The sequence below is a fragment of the Magnolia sinica genome, chromosome 9, assembly GCF_029962835.1.
Source record: "Magnolia sinica isolate HGM2019 chromosome 9, MsV1, whole genome shotgun sequence".
NCBI classification, from domain to species: Eukaryota; Viridiplantae; Streptophyta; class Magnoliopsida; order Magnoliales; family Magnoliaceae; genus Magnolia; species Magnolia sinica.
In genome coordinates, this window is record NC_080581.1 from 56,996,659 (window position 1) to 57,018,224 (window position 21,566).

At 37.2% G+C, this 21,566-nt stretch overlaps 1 protein-coding gene across 1 annotated transcript in view; it reads right to left on the reverse strand.

Annotated features, from left to right (window-relative positions):
* LOC131255003 (calmodulin-binding protein 60 D-like) overlaps window positions 1-20,339 on the reverse strand; it is a 65,177-nt gene extending 44,838 nt beyond the window's left edge. Inside the window, exons 1-2 of the mRNA XM_058255704.1 lie at window positions 20,077-20,339; window positions 12,434-12,482 (exon numbers count right to left, since the gene is read on the reverse strand). Coding sequence (XP_058111687.1) covers window positions 12,434-12,482; window positions 20,077-20,168 — 141 coding nt within the window. The 5' untranslated portion in view covers window positions 20,169-20,339. The remainder of the gene's footprint in view (window positions 1-12,433; window positions 12,483-20,076) is intronic.
* Window positions 20,340-21,566: the final 1,227 nt, after the last annotated feature.

The following is a 21,566-nucleotide window of genomic DNA, read 5'->3' on the forward strand; positions in this document are numbered from 1 at the left end:
AGGACTACCATTGATAGGGATTTATACCGGCATGGAGTTCTATAACCAAAATGTTGTAAGAACTGTTAGAGATCTACACCCTACAAGAGGTTCAAGAATTTCCTATAATACTCGCTCATGGTTTTAACTCTCAACTGAAAATTGACCTCTTGTACCTTTCAACACAAGGTTTGAGAAAAGTCAATTCCATCAACTAAACTAACAATCCCATGTCATTTCCTTTGAATAAAACATTAGTAACATATAAGACAGAATTAGACAATGATTATCAAACCGCTTAACTTATACTCAATGGTCCCAACAAACTACTGAAAAGACCAAATGAGATGACTATTAAGTAAGAAACACCCTATAGGATTGCTCCAGCTTGTGGATGTCCTAAGTTGACATTATTGTGAGGTTAATGCATTTTTATACCCTCCTCAAGATCAATGGTAAGAAAAGCATCCTTAACTTTCATCTAGTGTAACTCTTTGTCCAAGTACATGGTTGTGGACAAAATCATGTTGATATTGTATAATCACATCATAAGAAAGAACATATCTTCATTACCCATACCCTGAATTAGAATGAACATATTGCTATTAATCAGGCCTTGCATTTTGTCCACTAAACTGTCTACCTTTTGATCTTCAACAAGTTATTTTCTTTATACAGGGAAGGTGATTGACTGACTCACGAACTGAATTTTCTACTTGGATGCAATCTAATAGTTTGTTGTGAGTACTCATTGGAATTTTGAGATTTTAATGTAACCACTGAGAACTGGGTTCATTTTGATCCACACACATGAAAGCTACACCATCAATCTTGAAGAAAACTAAATTCTTCCATGTGAACTCCTTAGATGGCTAGGATCTTTAACTGAAGAGCTTCCATTGCCCCCAGCAAGGATGGTTGCTGACACCATCACTGACAACAAGATAGGGTCCCACTGTGTATGATAGCCTCCAAAGAATCCACTACATATTGGAGTCTATCACATGCTTCTTTCAATTGGAATGGTAGCCCAAGGGGAAGATCAAACTCAATGTTTTAAATATCACGATATCGGTTGATATATCCCACGATATATATTGTATACCACCTGTGCGATACAAAACACAAATATAGTGCCGATATATCCCACATGTTCAATCTAGTGAGCATTTTCAATTTTCGGTCCCTTTTTTTGTTGAAATTATGTTAAATCAATGTCAAATAGTGATGAATTCATTGGTTCTTCATGTTTTGCATGAAAAATCATGGAGTTGGAGCTTTGATTTCAATATCCATTGATTCTTGTTCTCCATTAAAAAAAAAATTTATTTTTTTATTTTTTTATTTTTTTTTCCTTCAACCAACTATCAATTGAGACTAATTTCAAAGAATTTAGGAATATTTGATGAAATGATCACCACATACACTCTAATTTCAAAATTTGAGTGTAGGTGGTCCGATTTGGGGAAAATTCAAAACTTCTGTAATTTCTCCCGAATTACTTGCAATGTTGCACTCCAAACATGAAATTAAGCATGTACGAGGGCTGAACTACTAATTTTTTAAGTCATTGTCAATTTTTGAAAAAATATATTTTTTAATTAAAAAATTATTAAAATATTATATATATGTGGGAAATGGTACTATGCGCTCGACCTCACGAGTCCGTCCCATGAGGTCAAGCTGTGTGGGCCCCACCGTGATGCGTTTCGAACATCTACCCCATCAGTCAGATGCAACATTCCATCGTGGGCCTAGGTCTCAAAAATCAAGTTAATCCGTGACTTGTGTGGGCCACACCACATACAGAAGTGGAGAGGGGCCGTGCACCATTAAAACATTCATAACCATTTTTTGGGCCCACCGAGATGTGGTTTGCAAATCCAGCCCATCCATTATGTGTGTCCCACTTGGATGAGGGTTCAGACCAAGTTTCAAACGCATGCAAATTTCAGGTGGGCCCCACCAAGTGCTTTTATATGTTTTTACGGTGTCTTCACATGATTTTAGACGGTATGGCCCACCTGAGTTCTGTATACGGCTGATTTTTGGGATATCCCATAATTTAAAGGGGACCCATCAAATGCACGGTGTTGATGGTCGGCACGCATCACGGTGGGGCCCACACAGCTCGACCTCACAGGAGCTTATCGTGAGGTCGAGCGAATAGTACCTTTTCCCTATATATATATATATATATATATATATATATATATATATATATATATATATATATATATATATATATACAAAATTTTATTCCATTAATTTTATTCATCACCTAATTTCGAAGTATTTAGGAGTGCTATAGGAAATGATCATCGCATACACTCTAAATGTTATGCATTCAATTTGAATATAGTTATATTAGTTCAGTTAGACAATGCATAGTTTAGGACCCTATACAAAGGAAGCCTATTATGTGCACTTGTTTTTTTTAATGTTATGATTTAAAAGTGTGTATTAAGGTCTTTTTTAACAATTCCTGAAGTTTCGTTGAAAATTTTAACCAATTTCCCAATGTTTCCTATGTTTCCCAAGAAGTGCGATAAATTACTCGATACAAATGATATATCTCGTGTGATAACCGATACGTATCTATATCCTAAGGATGCGATACGTAATACGATAACAATATTTCGAACATTGATCAAACTTGATCAACAAGCGGGATTGAGTATAGAGAACGTGCAATTTTCTCTCTCCACTTTTTAACTCCTTTTAGTCTCTCTAACACTTTTCATTCTCTTTCACTTTTTGAGAGGGGTTTCTCTTGCCTACGTGTGCAGAAAATCCAATGATCTAAAATATAATGCATTTCTCAGATTTCCGAATTTGTAATCGGTTATTGTACTTGTGCAGAAAATCCAACAATCTGAAATAGAATTATGTTCCAAACTTTCAGATTGTAACAACAATTGTGCAGAAAAATTCAGAATCTGAAATGCATCTCTTTATATATTTTCAGATTTGAGTTTTGTTATTGTATATCTTATACGGAAGTTGAAATTTTTGAATTGTATTTCAATTTTAGATTTTCAAATTTGAGATTTGTTATTGTACTGGTACAAAAGTTCTATAAAACAAAATGTATATTTATTTTGCAAAAGTTTCAGATTTTTGCCTCACTATAATACTTGCTTAAAATTCAGATTTTGATACATATCATTATCATGCAATTTTTTCAGATTTTATTTATTTCAATATACTACAATTTTCCAGATTATAATGCATCATGCCTTTTTAATATTTTTTAGATTTGTCTCATTGTTACACGTGTACAAATTTTCCTAGATTATGATAATGGGAAAATACTTATAATCTTGTGCAATGATCATGAATCATGGTGGGGCAGATTTTGTACATTTCATGCAATCAGAATGGAATTGAATACAGAATGTTTTGTAAATGGTGATTTGAGATAAATAATATATTAATTCATAAATATTTTAAGCTGTGGTGGAATACCAAAAAATAGGTAGTGCGGTTAGGTCCCTTGGGTTGAAAATCCCTAAAGTGTAAATAAGTGAGGCGAGTAAATAGGTGGGGCGATTGAGACCCTTAGGTTGAGATTCCTAGAAACCCAATTGGTACTATTTGGAACCTCTATTGACCAAGGCCAAGTGAGTGCAACAAACCACTTATGTAGGCTGGGTAGGTTGGCGAGGGTGTTAGTCAACTGGTGTTAAAATGGCCTTATTGTTCAAAAATTTCAGCTATACTAATTATTGTGGCTACCTTCCATATAAATTACATCTATTTGTTCATGATGTTGTTCTATATAAAAATGCATTGAATCTTATTACTGTCAGACTTTTTAAGTCATGCATGTGGCCTTCCAGTGATTTTTGTAAGATGAGATTTACTCGGATTAGACATGTTTCTATTTCAAAAACTTGGATTGAGATGTACTCACTAAGCTTTTGAGCTCACCCATGCTGTGGTTGTTGACTTTTAGGAATAGGACCTCGTTAGAATAATTGAGGATTGGATTGCTGACAAATGTTATTTTATATATTTAGTTTCTTTGAAATTTTTTGTTATTTGTAAAAGACATGGGATAAAATAGTTGTACTTAAATTTGGATGGTGATACTTCAGTATATAGATGGAATCAATGTTTATCACTTCTATTTGAAAGGAATTTTTTTTTTTTTTTTTCATGAATGGATATTTAGTAATGTAATTGGATTATGAGTTATGAACATGGAAATTTGAGTCATCGGGGAAATTTGAGTCATCGGGGATGAGCAAATCCGGGCATTGGGCAATGGGCCCGGGGCGTGAAAGCCAAATGCCAAAAAACAAATCCCCAAAGTTTACCCAGACATTCACCACTCATCATCACTTTACCATATATCATCATCCAACTTAGTATTAATTCAAAACAGGACCCAAGACAGCCATCTCTACATGTACGGCAAAGCTATTCCATAAAAACTTCATAACTCCCTCAAATCTCATCCAAATCAACGAAACTTGCATCTATAGTTGGAAGTCACTCAACTATATTGAATCCATGTGAAGAAATCCCACAAAAAACCATAGAGGTGGTTTGGATGCCTGTAAAATTTTAAGTTGTAAATACTTTACATCTGAAGCTCTTTTCAGGTTTAGAAGTGTTTATAGTTTGTCTTGTTTGATTTTAAGTTGTAGAGTGTTTACAGGTAGCTGTTAGCTACAAGAAGAGAGAGAGAGAGAGAGAGAGAGAGAGAGAGAGAGAGAGAGAAGAGACTTCTAGCTACAAGCCTCTTATGAAGAATTCAAAAAAATTACCATCGAGCCCATAATTGGATTAGTTATAATCTGAAACACAGAAAAATGCTAGGATTCTAAAAGCCCCTATAGCATGCAGAAGTGTTTATAGCCTATAAAGGGTTTATAGGCAATTTTAGGTATCCAGTATCCAGACAACCTCTGTAATGTCTTTACCTGTAAAACCTTTACAACTACATAAGCAATGAAATGACCCATTGTAAAAGACTACATGGCTTAAAAACCAAAATCTGGATCATTTCCTGACCTTTTTTTATTTTGTGTGAATCAACACAAACTAACCGAAAATTTTCAATAAAAACCATAAATCTTCTACAGTCATGCACTTTCAGATCCCATACTTTTTTCTCTCCTAACCATACACTACTAATGTCATCCATATGGGTTGATGATGTCACCTTCACAACATCTCCTTCAATCAACATCGGATCAACTTTGATAACAAGTAGAAAGTAGAGAGAGAGAGAGAGAGAGAGAGAGAGAGAGAGAGGAGAAGAAGAGAGAGAAAGGAGAGAGAAGAAAGGGATAGAAGTTTAGGATGAACTAGAGAGCTTATCTCAATAAAACAAGCACCCTATTAAATATTCACTAAATGTACTAGCACACTACAAAAAAAAAAAAGGTTCGCACGAACATAAGAAAAAGTAAAACATAGAAATTCCTCTACCTATCTATCATGAAAAAAGTCTTCTTTTTTCATTATTTTCTTACAAATTTTTTTTAAAATTTTTTCTTGATTTAGAACATCTCACAGAAATTTTCTTTTTGTTGCTATATAAGAGTCATAGGTTCCATTCATTGTTATTAGAACATAAAGTCCATTCTCTAGCATTTGAGACCAAGATATCTAAGAAAGTGAATCATTAGAGTGTTTCCTTTATTGGTGCCATGAAAGTTAATAACAAGTCTTACTACTTTAGGTCAAACCCAACTGATGAAAAGTGAACTTATCTATAGTCTCTTATGTGTAACGGTGGTTGATAGTCTCTTATCTATGATAAGTAGCCACTCCCTTTATACAAAAAAAAAAAAAAAAAAACCACTCCCTTTATTCTAGTTCATACAATCCTAGACACAATGTTTTAAATATCGACGATATTGGCCGATGTATCCCACGATATATCTTGTATCCCACCTGTGTGATACAAAACGCATAGATAATGCTAATATATCCCATATGTTCGATCTAGTGAGCATTTTCAATTTCCGATCCTTTTTTCTTCATTAAAATTATGTTAAACCAGTGTGAAATGTTTATAAATCCATTGGTTCTTCATTTTTTCATGAAAAATCATGGAGTTGGAGCTTTGATTTCGATATCCATTGGTTCTTCATTTTTTCATGAAAAATCATGGAATTGGAGCTTTGATTTCGATATCCATTGGTTCTTCATCTTCTCCATGTTTTTTTTTTTTTTTTTCAGATATTTTCCTTCAACCAGCTATCAATTGAGGCTAATTTCGAAGTTTTTAGGAGTACTTGATGAAATGATTTGTTAAGTCCTTGATAATTTTCAAAAAATAAAAATCATTTTTTAACTAAAAATTAATTAATTAATTTTTATTTTTAATTTTTTTGAATTTCCCTTCAACCAGTTGTCAATTGAGACTAATTTCAAAGTAGTTAGGAGTGTTTGATGAAATAATACATTCTAAATGTTATGCATTCAATAGTTACATTAGTTCAGTTAGACAACAGATAGCTTAGGACACTATACAAAGGAAACCTATTATGTGCACTTTTTTTTGAGATGTTATGATTTAAAAGTGTATATTAGGGTTTTTTTTTTTTTTTTTTTTTATAACAATCCTCAAAGTTTCATTGAAAAATTAAACCATTTTCCCATTGTTTCCCATGTTTCCTAAAAAGTGCAATAAATTATCCAATACAAACGATATATCCCTTGCGATAACTGATGTATTTGTATTCCAAGGATGCAATACTTAACACGATACCAATATTTCGAACATTACATATACCTAGGTCATCTAGGTCTAATACTGATTTGATTGCTTATTATCTCATAACCTTCTTGTCCTCTTGAGTTTTCGATGGGAAATACTCTTTTTGATTATACTGACAAGCTAGCCACTGTTTCTCATGTTTCCTAGTGTGTTGGGAATTGTTTTTTTTCTTTTCCAATCATCAAAATGTTATAGCCATGCTATAAAATGCGTCTCTGTTGAGTGTTGATCATGTAATACTAGTTAATGTTGTTATGCTCCAACAAGTCAAAATTGACATCGTCACTTTTTTTTTTTTCCAAGTGTGGCCCTCTCCCTAAAGTCGAAACATCTTATTGATGAGCCTACACCTCTTATTCTCCTTGTGGCCCACCACTTAAGCCTTGATGTGTCATACACTTCTGATTCACACTGCAAAAGGAAATGGTTAAAAAGAGCTGATCACATTCCTTTCTCAAGGGATGCATGAGTGATGGACAAGAAGGAATCTAACATACCAGCCATGTGGTTCATAATTTCTAAGTCAATCACCTAAGGGCTAGAACTGACATGTAGGGTAAAAGTGGATGTACCTGGGATGCACATTGGTTGCAATAGAGGGGTCATCAAAGGTAAGGTTATTCAATCCAAGGTTAGTGATTTTTAAAGCATGGATTCATACTCCACAGGAGGAATTTGAACAAGTTCAGCAGACGAGTCGTAGTTGGTAGAAAAAATTGGTATTAATCTTTCCATCTGATTCCATGGAGAAGGTCTGTGCACTGGATCATGGAGTAGAGGGTGGTCTTCCCTGAAGTTTCCAGCAGGTATCCAATAAAATGACTCTGTTGCTTGCAATTGCAACAAGTGAAAATGCTCTCCTCTACCTCGGTCATGTCCATCAAAGTTCACTTTTCCATTCTAGCTGCTCGAATTATTGTCGAAAATATATTCTCAACCCAGAGGCCCTTTGGAGACAAGCAGATTTATCTGTACCTGCCACAGGGATTTCCATAACCTTTTTCTATAGTTCATTTCTTAAGAACAGGGGATAAACAAGGCTGGTAATGGTCTGTACTTCGAGAAGCAGAGCATGGATAGGTTCAATATCTTTTGCCATTATATTCATTTCTTTTCTGCATCAATATCTTTTGCATGGTGAAATTCAACATCTTGAAAAAAAAAAAAAGAAAAATCTCTCCTGCAAAAGGATATGCAGCTTTGTGTAATACTTGGTACCAATTTATCCCCTTGTCTGAGAGAAGAAATATCTTGATGTAACTGGTAGCCTGGAGCCATGATAGTCTTATCTGAATACAAGTTCATGGAACTGTATCCTGGATCTCCTTTGCAGTGTAACAAATAGAGTCCTTGGTTGACGTCCTTATTCTTGGAATTCAAGATCTGGCAGATTGTTAGCTTGCCATTCACGATATTTGGGATCTTCTGATGATGGCTTAGTAAGGCACCCATCTATATACGCTAATTTTTGTTTTCCTCTGTCTTGACAGCCCGAGACCACTGAACGGAATTTGTTTTTGTTCAACTTGATGGTAGAAAGTAGGATTTCTGAGATGATGCGTGTCAGGAATCCTTGTATACTCCAGAAGTAGCCTTAGAGGATGATGAAGTCATCAGTGAATGCATGTAGATGAAACTAAGGTAGAAAAAAGATACAAACATCAATATGGACAGCAGCAGATGATCCAACGATTCCAAGATGCAAACAGCAACAAGATGATCCGATGATTCCAAATCAACAGACCAATTAACAGAAAAGAAAAATATCTGAGAAGTAATCATGGACAGCAGATTCACAACCAGGAAAATAGTCCAGGCATGAATCCTTGGACTACAATGACTGGGTTAAAAATCCTTTCAAATGAAATCAATTCAACAATCAACCACAATAGATAGGTTCCCAAGGCAAAATTGACAAGGCTACCGAAGATCAGGCCCAACACTGATGGTATTACATCAATCAACAGTCTCGATGAAATTGTGACAATTTTTTAGGTCCCACATGTTCGATCCAGTGAGCATTTTCCATTTTCGATCCTTTTTTTTTTCTGTAAATTATGCTAAATCAGTGTCAAATTGTTACAAATACATGATTTTTTTCATGTTTTGCATGAAAATTCATGGATTGGGAGCTTTGATTTCAAGATATGGAGATGGACCGAGCTGTGGAAAATTGAAAATAATTAAAATTTCCCAATTTCTTGCAAATCAGTTGCAATCTTTGTGTCCAAACATAAAATGAAACATGCAACCTGATCTAGTGATTCTTCTTTTGCTTTTGAATGTATTGCTTGTGTTTCCACACATCTTCTTACATTTATAAATTATATAAATAGATTTTGAATATACTTGCATCAATTCAGTTAGACAACGCATAGATTAGGACCCCATACAAAGAAAACCTATTATGTCCACTTATTTTCTGTAATGTTTTAATTTATATATAAGTGTGTATTGGTGTCTTTTTTAACAATCACTGAAGTTTCATTAAAAAATTCGACCAATTTCCCAATATTTCCCCATGCTTCCAACAACAGCGATACATTACGCAATACAACCGATATATCCCATCCGATGACTGATATGTATCCGTATCCCAAGGGTGAGATACATAATGCGATACCGATATTTCGAACATTGCCTAGACAGAATTGTAGTTTTAAAATTCATTAACTGAACTTGAAACTCAGCGAGCTCAACTTGAATCAGTGAGATTTCAAGCTGAGTCACTAGGAAACTCACTCCTAAGAGTGATTGATACTGACTAGAGAAAACTTGTCATGTCGACCTGCAATTGTTGTCCACTCTTACATGACTTTTGATGACTCAGGCTGACTATTTAGTATAAGGAGGATAGGGTGATTTGAACACCCCACCTTTGCTTTGAGAAGCATAGCCTTCTAACATTGCGCTAAGCACTTGAACTAGTTTATCATTAGACAATTTATATTACTGAGTTAGAGCAAGTATTAAAATATTATTCCAAATAATTTCAAATTAATTAATTTAATTGTTGTTAGTCGAGTCGAGTAGAGCCAGGTAAAGACTTGGTCTAATCTTCAAGTTGACCTGACTCGGCCGGGCATTCTAGTTTTTGGGCTTTTGAACTATGGATGGAACATGCCCCAAAAATCTCCCAGGTTGGAAAAACCAAGCTACCAATTTGGATTTTGCTCAGTTTAATGTGGACCAGTTTCTTTATTTCGCTTCGTAACTTTCAATTTGTAGGACACAAATAGAAAGGTTATAGTTGTCATTTCAAGGACATTTTTTGAGGCATGGTCCAACCACAGTGGGAATCAACAGAGAAGTCTAGATTACCAAAGCATGGTTCCCACTCATTATAAATGAGAACCTGAGTAAACTATGCCAAACCTCTCATCACTTATCCTATAATCTCTCTTTTACCTTCTTTTACAAAACTACAATTCTAGGGCATTTATATTTTATCTTTTGTCTTTATGGTTCACATACATACATGCATGCATGACATGCATACTTACATGCATACATGCATACGTATATACATACATATAGATAGACAGGGAATGCTAATGTCCCCACTTTTATGAGGAGGTTAGCAACGCCCTCAAAACTTTTAAATGCCACACGAGATGTCCGATTGTCAATTCAGACTTTCCTTATACAATTAGGGGCAAGCGATGGAGCAAAATTCAGGTCAATCGAATATCCTAACCATCTAACCAATGATATGAAAAATACCAATGACATAAAAAATGGACAGTCAAGATTCAAGGAAGAAACAAAGTAGGTCCAATCATCATCTTGGCACATCATTCTGATAGGCCCCAACATGGATAGCTTAGGTCTATAAAGAAGCGCAGTAATTTAATGATGCTAATCATTTGTTCTATGACTGTGAAAGTCATGGATTTGAAAGGCGGAAGAGTAAACTTGTTAAAATCAGTATTTTAAACCCATCGATCCTATCCCCATGTATATGTAATCAATTTTCTAAAAGGATCTAAACAGATGGTTGAGATTATACCTTTGCTTGTCTACAAGATAATGATGGACTGGTGCAGTTCCTTCACATGAAGGTTTCTCCTTGATCTATCTCTAGTGAGTGACAAGTACAGAGTCCTCTTCTTACCATGTTGTAAGGTTGTAGTAGAAGAGATCGAGAAACATCCATAACGTTAATCACACAATATATAGTATTGAAGGGAGTAGATCTCTCTTTTCTCTCCTCTTCATCTCTTTGTTTTCGTTCTTTTTCCTTCTCCTTGATTGGGCAACCAAGCAAGGAGGGAGGGGGCATGTGACTCTTTGACTATCCCTTTTGGGGATAGGATCTTATATAGAAGGTATTTGGGTAACTTGGTAAGGAGTTAGGAAATAGTATAGTACTCCTAACCCCTAGACTTTTATATGCTACAACATCAAAGATTAGTGTACCTACATATCCCATGCACCAAAATGGGCCCAAACCCTTCCACTATCAGTGGAATGCACTCTTGGCCCGAAGTCCGATTCTAGCACAAGAGGTAGACCACAAAAATATATGACTGTTTGATTTCTATCAAGCTTGATAAAACATTTTGACGATGAAATCAAAAGATCTAACAATTGACATCAGTAATTAAACCTTTTTGAAAACGTTTTGAGGTGCTGGCTAGTTGTATATAAAATGAGTATCTAATAAGCAAGATAGCAACAAACTAAGTCTCGAGCAACTAATGAACTGCAATTAGAGTACATCTAGCTTTAACCAAATCTTAATGCATGCACCCCAATAACACTTGTGTTAACCACTTTTGTGGCATAAAAAATGTGTGTCAACACTAAGACCACGAAGTTCCTCCATAACCTTAGGCTAAGTCCAAGCTGGTGCATGATCAAATCAACTATATCAAGCATGATGGTTCTCTTGGTAAGTGATCTAATTTGATCCATCCAATTTAGATAAGATTCACACTTCTGTGTGGTGAACAACATAGCTAGTTAGGTGCTCAATGGTGGAGATCAAACCAACTAAAGTCATTGGCAATTCACTTCACAGAAGATAATAAAAAATTAATCATGGGTAGCCCAAACCTTAGAGCGATTATGGAGTTTAGGGAATCCAACAACTGTGGTATCACAACTCTCCCTTAGCCATCATGGGTATTGTGTCCACTTCATTATTTTACTAGGGGCCTACTAGAGAGACTGCATAAAGGAATCTATTGTAACCTGCAAAACATATTTACTTCCAAGTTTCCATAAACAATTGACAAAACAAAACAAATCACTATTGAATTTATTCCATTCATTACCAGATGTCACTTATATGACTCAGTTCTGATAAGCAGGATCAGATTAGATTTACAGAGCACACACATCCAATAAAAAACGAATAATTGTCATAGAGGGTTAGGATCTTCCAATCAATGTGATATTTTTATAGAAGGATTGTGAGCAGTGGCATGAATGAATGGAGAATTTGGAGCAACGATTGGTTGTCCCTTGTATCATTTAAAATATTTGGGACATTAATATTTCCTATACATATACACAAATATAAAAACATATATACATGTGTGTGCACGTATCAACCACATGTACACGCATATGTATGTAGCTTTTACAGAATTTTGTATCAAAAAAGCAGGATCAATAATGGTTTATGCTCAGATTGGTGCAATAACAATCAATTCAAAAGACATAAGAGTTCATCCTTGATGCAAAATTATTTGAAAGAGATGCACTCACAAGTTTAGGTATTGAAGAAAGCAACTCCTCATTATCTTCAATTGTCACACTGAGAGAGAGAGAGATCGAACAACAATTATCAGTTTATGTAACAAAGGCTGCTGAACTCATGCTTTAATATGCATTCCGATGCTCAATCGAGTTGAATTGCAACCATTCAAATGAATTAAGCGGGAAGTGAGCAAATTTGGGCTAGCCCTTGCAAGTTCCAATTACCATAAAATTATAAATTGCAAGTCAACTCAATTGAACATTCAAAAGCAGCTTGAGGAAGTTAAGCACATCCCATTTCAATGAACCTGATAGGAACCTACCTATTTCATCATTTTAAAACTTATTTTGGGGGAGCCACATTCTACAATGGTATTCCAAATACCATTTTTGGAGTATCAAATTGCTATTTGAATTGGTCGCGGTACATTTCCAATGCAAAATTACAGGTTTTTGGACCCACTTTTTCATTACTAAATTGAGACTTAGCCAAGTTTGGCCGAGTTAGTTGGATGAATAGTGACTGTAAATGAATGTGTAAAAAAATTGTTGCTTAAAATAAAATAAATAAATAAATAAAAACTTCGTCTTGATAATATTTACATGCATAGTGATTATATTTATCTGTTTATATTTTGGGCAAGTGAAGAGCTTGATTCATTTTTATTTAGAGACTTAAGAGTTAGACATAGACTTTAGTTTACACTTTACACATTAGTTTTCCTTAGACTTACAAGGAGTAGTGAGAAGATGGTCTTCCAATCAAGATCTGGAACTCAAAATGGAAGTGAGAATATTGGATAGCAACATTGTGAGAGGATGGGTGGTATAAGCACTCAATGAATTACAACTACTGTGGTACTACAATAACTAGTGGAATCATGCGACTCAAACAATATTTGGTACATCAAAAAGGCTAATTCACAGTGTGTAACAATGTGCCAAACGAGACAATGCACATGATGCAACGAAATTTAAGAGAGTCAAAAGGGAAAAAAGTCATTGTATGGAAAAAGAAGCAGAATACTCTTGATGCGACCGGACAAGAGGTGTTTGGTCCTGATTATATGGGCATTAGTGAGCATAAAAATATTGAGTTTGGTGAGGATTCAGATCGAGAGGTCACTGTGGCTAAGGGAGAGAGTGTGTGCACCGCTCATGAAGATGAAGAGCACTGGCGCATGTTTGGTGGGAGGGGGTCTGTACTTGATGTGGGGGGTAGTGGGAGTGATACTAAGAATGCGAGTGGGGATGGAGTGTGACTGAGAGTGAGGGTATGTTGAGTGGCTTACTGCAAGCAGTAAGTCAAAATGAGACTTTTCCACATGTTTTCCCCATGGTTGGCTTACTGCAAGCAGTAAGTCAAAATGAGACTTTTCCACATGTTTTCCCCATGGTTGACGATGTGGATGTGGTGGAGCCCGAGAGACCCTCATGTGATTCGAATTTGTGTAGAAAAGAGACGACAAAACAAAAGAAAATTAAACAAATGTGGACTAGAACTGCCATTGAAAAGCTTGGTAAGGTAGCAGCCAAGCTATTCAAACATGGCAACATAGCTCAAAATGTTGTCAGCTTTCCATACTGGCAAATGGTGATCGATGCAGTGGCAACAGCAAGGTAAAGAGTGAAGGCACCTATAACCAAAAAGATTGGGGCAAAATTGACAGAAGCATATTATTAAGATGTGAAACCATACATGGCTACTTTTCGATCCATGTGGCAAATTAGAGTATGTACTATTATGTGCGATAGTTAGATTGGCCCAACGAGATATAGCATGATCAACTGCATGGTATACTGCCACTTGGGAACGGTGTTCCACTTATCAATTGATGCATTGGAAGCAACAAAAAAACGTTAACTATATTTTTTCCCTAAAGGATAAGATGTTGGATGAGATTGGAGAGGAGAATGTGATGTAGATTATGACCGACAATGAGGCAATATACAAGTCTGTGAGAAGAATGTTGATAATGAAGAGACAACATTTTTTCTAGTCACTACGTGTTGCACATTGCATCGATCTCATATCCAAAGATATTGAAAGGAAGAAGAGTATCACAATAATGGTTGAAAGGGGAAGACAAGTGATATCATTCATCTACAACCATAACCAACTAGTCGTCATAATGAGGAGGTTTACAAACGGGTGTGAGCTTACTTAGGCCTATGGCAAATAAATTTGCAATAAACTTTATAGCTCTTGAGAGTTTACACTAGCACTGGAGAGCATTGAACAAGATGTTTGCTTATGAGGAATGGCTGAATACAAAACATGGGCGAAAGACATCGGAGACACCAATTAACATTGTGACGACCATAAAAGACAACAAATATTGAAAGAAGGCCAGAAACGTGCTTAAGGTAGTTGAACTCCTAATGAAAGTTTTGTGTCTTGTAGAACCTATCTTACAAGATACCTACCTTGGACTTCCTCTACGAAGTCATGGATAAAGCCAAGTTGGCCATTCATTGTAATTGTAAGCATTATACAGTTTATTGAAAGATGATCAATAAAAGCATTAGACAAAATAGCTTCACCATAACCTTCGTGCAACAGGTAGACTCTTTGTTATTATGCACTTTTTTTTGAGAGAGAACAGAAACTTTCATTAAAAGGAAGAGGAAATACAAGGAGGAAATCAACCCGCCGAGATAGCGGATCAATTACCCTCCATACAAAAGCAAATTACAATCTTTTAAAAGCATCACATTGGAACCCCACTCGAAAATATAATACTACACTCTTTTCACTATGGACCCCATCGAATTTGTTAGTTATTACTTAATTATTTTTATATTGTGCTTTCTAAAGTCTTCGTTTTCATTATTGTAATGTAGGATACTTTGTAAATCCAAGATATAAATATGCTTCTTCATTTTTCGAGGATAATGAGGTTCGTGTCGGCCTGAAGAACATCATAAAGATATTAGAGCCCGAACTAGATATGCAGACAAGGGTTTTGAACAAAGTGAATAGAAGTCTTAAATTATTGGTCTTTAATTTTGTTATTCAGTACTTAAAACACTATAAATATTTTGACATATTGTATTGTCCACAACAATATATGCACTTAACCAAGGCAGCTTTAGAGATGTGCTTGCATAAAGGGTACGCTCTAAGACGGCTTTGGGTAAGAAACACGCCTTATTAATCCATAATTGTCACTATTATAGAAAAATTTTCTTATTAGTGATGTCTTATGAACATAAGTTTTTTATTTTCTGCGTAGCTGATTGGTGGATGCATTTTGGAGTAAGTACAAAGGCTCTCAACGCAATTGTGATTGAAGTTTTGAGCCAAACAATTTCTATTTTCTAGTTGCAAGAGGAAGTGGAGTTGTTTTGTACTCATGTACTCGAAGAATAGGAATAGATTGGAGGCTAGGACATTGGATCGACATGTCTACATATACTACAACATGAACCTATCACTACAAAATGCAGGGCGTGTGGTCAATCTAGTCGATGAAGGCAACTTCTGTCCAATAAAATTGGACAACATTTATGATAAAGACCCACTTCTACCTTGATTGGAACAAAGGGAGAAACAGGTAGAAGGATAGTGAAGAAGTCAAGGTGCACGACCCAGTGATACATGCGGGGTTGGAAGTAAGTCATGCAATCATCTTGCCAAAGAAGGTCTATTAAACATAGGTTACCCAGCAGAAGAGTAAAAGCAATAGCAACGAGACCGACATAGATAGTCAGGGCATTGATATGATGCTCCTACTTCCAGTGTTGCTCATCACACGGCAGTACAATCAGATATAGAACACGAGGCCAATAAAGATCGATGGTGGTAGAAGATGCCAAACTGCAAGTGCATGGAGTAATGTTGGGTCGTCACTCATGCTTCAGTGGTAGACTCACAAGAGTTTCAACACAAGGTCATGGATTGAGTACCCATTGTCGTGAAATCCCACTGTGGTGTGAGTGTGTGTAGGTGTGTGTGGGGTGTGAGTGCATGTGAGGCCCACCTTGGTGTTTGTACGACATCTTGCCTGTCCATTGAGATTATCCCATCATGAAAATAAGATGCCCCAAAAATCAGGTTGATCCAACTATTAGGTGGGGTATGCCATAGAAAACCATGAAACAACACCTAAAATCTCCACATTGACGTCTAGTTGGACCATCCAACTATTTCTGTGTGAGATTTATATATATATATATATATATATATATATATATATATATATATATATATATATAGAGAGAGAGAGAGAGAGAGAGAGAGAGAGAGAGATACTTAGTTGCGCACTAGTTCTCACGAGTTCTCGTGACTCATCATACGGCCCAACTTTTACTTTCAGCTAGAAACTGGTTCCAATAGCTGCCTCTCTCTCTCTCTCTCTCGCCTTTTTCCTCTCTCTATCTCCTAAGCAAATGAACAGGTCAGACATGATCCTAACTCGCTCATTAGAGGGCTAAGTCGAGCTGCTATAGAGGCCTGCAACTCGCTCAAGCCTCTCTCTCTCTCTCTCTCTCTCTCTCTCTCTCTCTCTCTCTCTCTCTCTCTCTATATATATATATATATATATATATATATATATATATATACACACACATATAGGGCCCGTTTGGCTGGGTCAGATTGGAAGGGATTGGATGGTATTGGAAGGGATTGGAAGTTAAATCCCGGGATTGGCTGGGCGTGCCAAACAGAGTCGGTGATCTGATCCCAATCTCATGGATCTTATGACAATCCACTGACAACACCATCATTACCTTTAAATCCCATCCAATCCACCCTAATACGTTCAAATTTGTCCGGGACGTGTTTGGTTTGACAGATCGGAAGGGATGGGAAGCTTTAATCCCGAGATTGGCCGGGCATGCCAAACAGACTGGATATAGCAATCCAGGGATAGACCAATCCCATGGATCTCAAGACAATCTACTGGCAACACCATCATTACCTAGAAATCCATGCCATCCAACCTAGTACCATTCAATCCCTTCCAATCCACCCGGCCAAACGGGCCCATAGTGGACTGTTTCTGTTCTGTTTTGATTAAACCTATCAACTATCTATTTTGACATAGACATGTGGCTTGCTGAAGGTGTAAAATGGTGTGTGGTACAAGTGTCAACATGTAGGACCCATGTAGAATTTATATACCGCAAAGTCTCTGTACAGAATTTACATACTAAATCAATAGTTGTAATAAAAATGAGAAGTTATTTCATATTTAAGCTATGTATGATGATGCTTGATACACAGGTACTCATAAATTGTACACGTGGTAAACATTATCTCAAATAAAGCAAGTAAATTGTAGAAATTACTAGCCATAAGTAACGGTCCCAGGATCAGATTGGTTGAGCAATCATAAGCTTTAATTTGTAGACACTTGTTTGTTGAAATGGGAGCATAAGATAGTTTTCACTTTTAACCATCTAAAAAATGTTCACCAATCCAATAAGCAAATAGTCAAATGAGCTCAAATTTTCGTGCAACATCTAATCTCAGGCCCGGATCTGGATGGTTTATATTTAAAATTTTCTACTACAAGCATGCAATTTCACTATGAAAGTTTCTAGCTTTTAATCATGTAATGGATTAACAACAACATAAAGAAGGGTCAAGTATTTTTCATTTTTCAATTCAAAATAGCATGCTATGTTTTTTTAAGAAAAAACATTAATGTTTCTATTTATGTTATAAAATGTAAATCTTTAAAATTAATGTTGTGTGTTATTTTAGTCAATAATTAGAAATGGGTAACCGATTTCTTGAAGGGCATGGGTGCAGTATCGATCAGTGGATATTGGTACAGGTACTCATATGCCGGGCCATATGCCCAGCCCCTACATGAGTTACCATGCACACAAAGCTCTTTAAAACAATGGACAACCATATCCCTTCAATCAATTCAGCAAGATAATGAACCAGCCAATTTGATCTTCATCATGGCCGCCAAACCCATTCCACTGTTCCAAGCTATCAACCATTACCCCTGCATCATACTTTGAAATTTGAAATTCCAGCCACCATGTGAATTTTCTCACTGAGCTGAGGCATAAATTTCTGGTGGGCCTAGCTAATGGTCACGATGACCAACGGATAAGAGGAGCCCACCTTGGATTGTACCGGACGCCGATTAGATACTGACAGGTTGAGTAGCGAGACTGGCTACTGAAGTCATTTCACCAAGTTCTGTGGGCCCACCATGATGTATTTGTTGTATCTACACCGTCCATCCTTTTGGAGAGATAATTTTAGAGAATGAGACAAATAATGAGTCAGATCCAAATCTGGAGTGGACCCCACCACAGAAAACAGTGGAGAGAGTGAGGCCCACCGTTGAAACCTTCCTATGGTCTATTATTATGTTTATCTGAGATCCAACCTGTTTATAAGTTAAGACAGACATGAAAGAAGGGAAAAAACAAATTTCAGCCTGATCGAAAACTTTAGTGGCCCTTAGAAAATTTTAATGGTGGGCGTTACTCTCTCCACTTTTTTCAGTGGTGGGTCCACTCGAGCTTTGGATCTGAATCATTCTTTGTCTCATGCACTAAAATGATGTCTTCGAATGGATGGTCGGTGTGGATACAACACACGCATCATGGTGGGTCCCACAGAACTTGGTGACGTCACTTCAGTAGCGAGTCAGGCTACTCAACGTGTCAGTAGCTAATCCGCGTCCGATTGTACCCGGCCCCTGGCAGAAGATTACGAGTAGCCGATTCAAGGGCTTGCAAAAAGGCGGTAGGTCTAAATAAATGATCTCACCGTCCATTTTGAAAGCCTTTGATCGGGTTGAGTGCTACCATCCGGCGAGCGTGATATCGAGTTTATGCGTAATCCATGTTGGACTCTTCCCATTGAATGGCCCACCGCTTTCAGAGTGGGGCCCACCTGGGTTCCACAGGCAAATTACAAGAATTCAATCGAGAGAAACTTGGACCCGGTTGTGCACACTATACTCGAGCTTTCACTGTGTACAAGTGGGGCCCATGGGCGATCTTTCAGCAATCGAGATCTCCATCCTCAAAATTTGACAACGCCAACGGTGACCTTTCAATTGAGAAAAAGCCCAAGATTAGCGGCTACTATCTTCCAATCCAGGGAAAGTTTTTGGGGTGTTATCCATCTACTGCGGTTCCCAGCAGATCAACGGTCCAGATCACCGTAACATGGGACCAAGTTGTAGAGAATGAAGACGCGAAAAAGGACAGATGCATACCCTGGGCCCTAGGATCATACATCGCCCTTGGTACGGAATTCCGACCAAAGAGAAATCCACGAACCTCGAGCCGAGGATACGCACGGTCCTCGAACCTGAGATTGTGAAAGTTGGGCCCACAGAGTAATGATCAGGACCGTTACTCGATAGCCACAGCATGTGCATTGTGGAATTCCCGACAAGAATTCCAGATGAACAATCCTAATGCTTGGACTTACATACTGCAAATAGACGGCCAAGCAGACAATACAAGAATTTCCCAAAATCAATCACCGCGGTGTTCAAATCGGGGAGATTTCCGGGGAGCTCGCCGCTCGCGTTGTGTCTCATCATATCAACGGTCCTAAACAGCGATTAATGGGTCCCACTTGTACAAAATCAGTACTGTGGCCCAGTATCCCTCTCCTACATCAATTTCAACAAAGAAGAAGAAAAAAAGACTCGTGCTCTCACCTTCTACGGGCCTTCTTTTGCTTGCGAACGGATGGGTTGTGGCCGTCCGATCGAGCCTGCTCATCATCATCACGTGGCCGCTTCTGGGACATAGTTCTAAGGGGAAGATGAACTATCAACTTGTGTCAGCTCAGGCTCAAAAAAAATACGGTGCTTTAACTGAAAACGACCAACATTTATACTCTCATCCAGACGAAACTACAAAGCAAAGAGAAGTTTCGCTACAAAGAGAGGAAATTTCGGAGAGCGGATCATGTGTTATTCGGGTAACACGTCAGCAGGTGTTACCCTGAATCCATCCGTTTTTTCGTTTCATTTTAAGGACTTCTCAACTTCAGAAGATTCGAATCTCAGGTGGACCATACCACTGGAAATTTCAGTGGTTAACGATTAAAAACTTATCATGGGTCATAAAAATTTTGTATACCTTCATCTGGACGCGGATTGCGTACTAACCCGCCCGTCCAGAAATTTACAACTGTACGAACCATTTATGGCCCATTTACATTTGTAAGCCCACTTCTTTTTATCTCTCAAGAATAAGGCCCGTACGTACGGACGGCTTCCCAAAGGTCGCAAATGCCCCTTCTTTTCCTTCCGCAAGAGGATCGGCGGCTGTTTTGTTTTTTTTTCTGTTAGCTTGTTAGTTATGTCAGTACACACACTCCATGTTAGCCACCCCCGCTGGGGCTGGGGATCGATACCGAGACCTCAAGTGTTGAAACGAGGTATCTCCACTCGGTCTGCCAGTTGAGCTATGGATCTGGGTGTGATCGGCGGGTGCTTGAAGACGAGCGCTGACGCTCCTCGAACTCCAAGTTGTACGAACGGTTCAAAAGATATCAAAGTTACATGGGCCCCACAGTTATGTATTTAATATATCCACAACGTTCATCCATATTTCGAGATCATTTCGAAGCATTATCAAAAAAAGGAAAATCATACCCAAAGATCAACCGGACCACACCACAGAGCAGCAGGAAAATTGATTTTCACCGTTAAAAATTTTGTAGGGCCCACCATAACATTTATTTTCCATCCCAATTACTCATAGGGTCACAGAGACATGGATAAAGAGGAAAAACAAATTTCATAATGATCCAAAACTTCTGCAACCCCTAAAAGGGTTTCAATGGTATCAATGGTAGACGCTCAATCCTCCACTGCCTTTTACAGTGTGGTTCACTTGATAGCTAAATCTGTCTTATTTTTCGTCTCAAGACTTAATACGAGTTCACCAAATAGATGGACAGTTTGGATACAACACATACCTCATAAAAGGACCCACAAAAAGCAGTGGGAATCACAAAAAAAAAAAAAAAAAAAGGATTATAAAGCCATAACCACAACCCATGCTTTTTCGATATGTCCTTTGCTATGTATCAAAGGTTTTTCGATATGTACTTCAATATGTATCGAAGGTCTTTCGATATAATCGAAAAAGGTCTAGAACTGTCCAGCGAGTTTGCCTAAAAAATCTTGCAATTTTT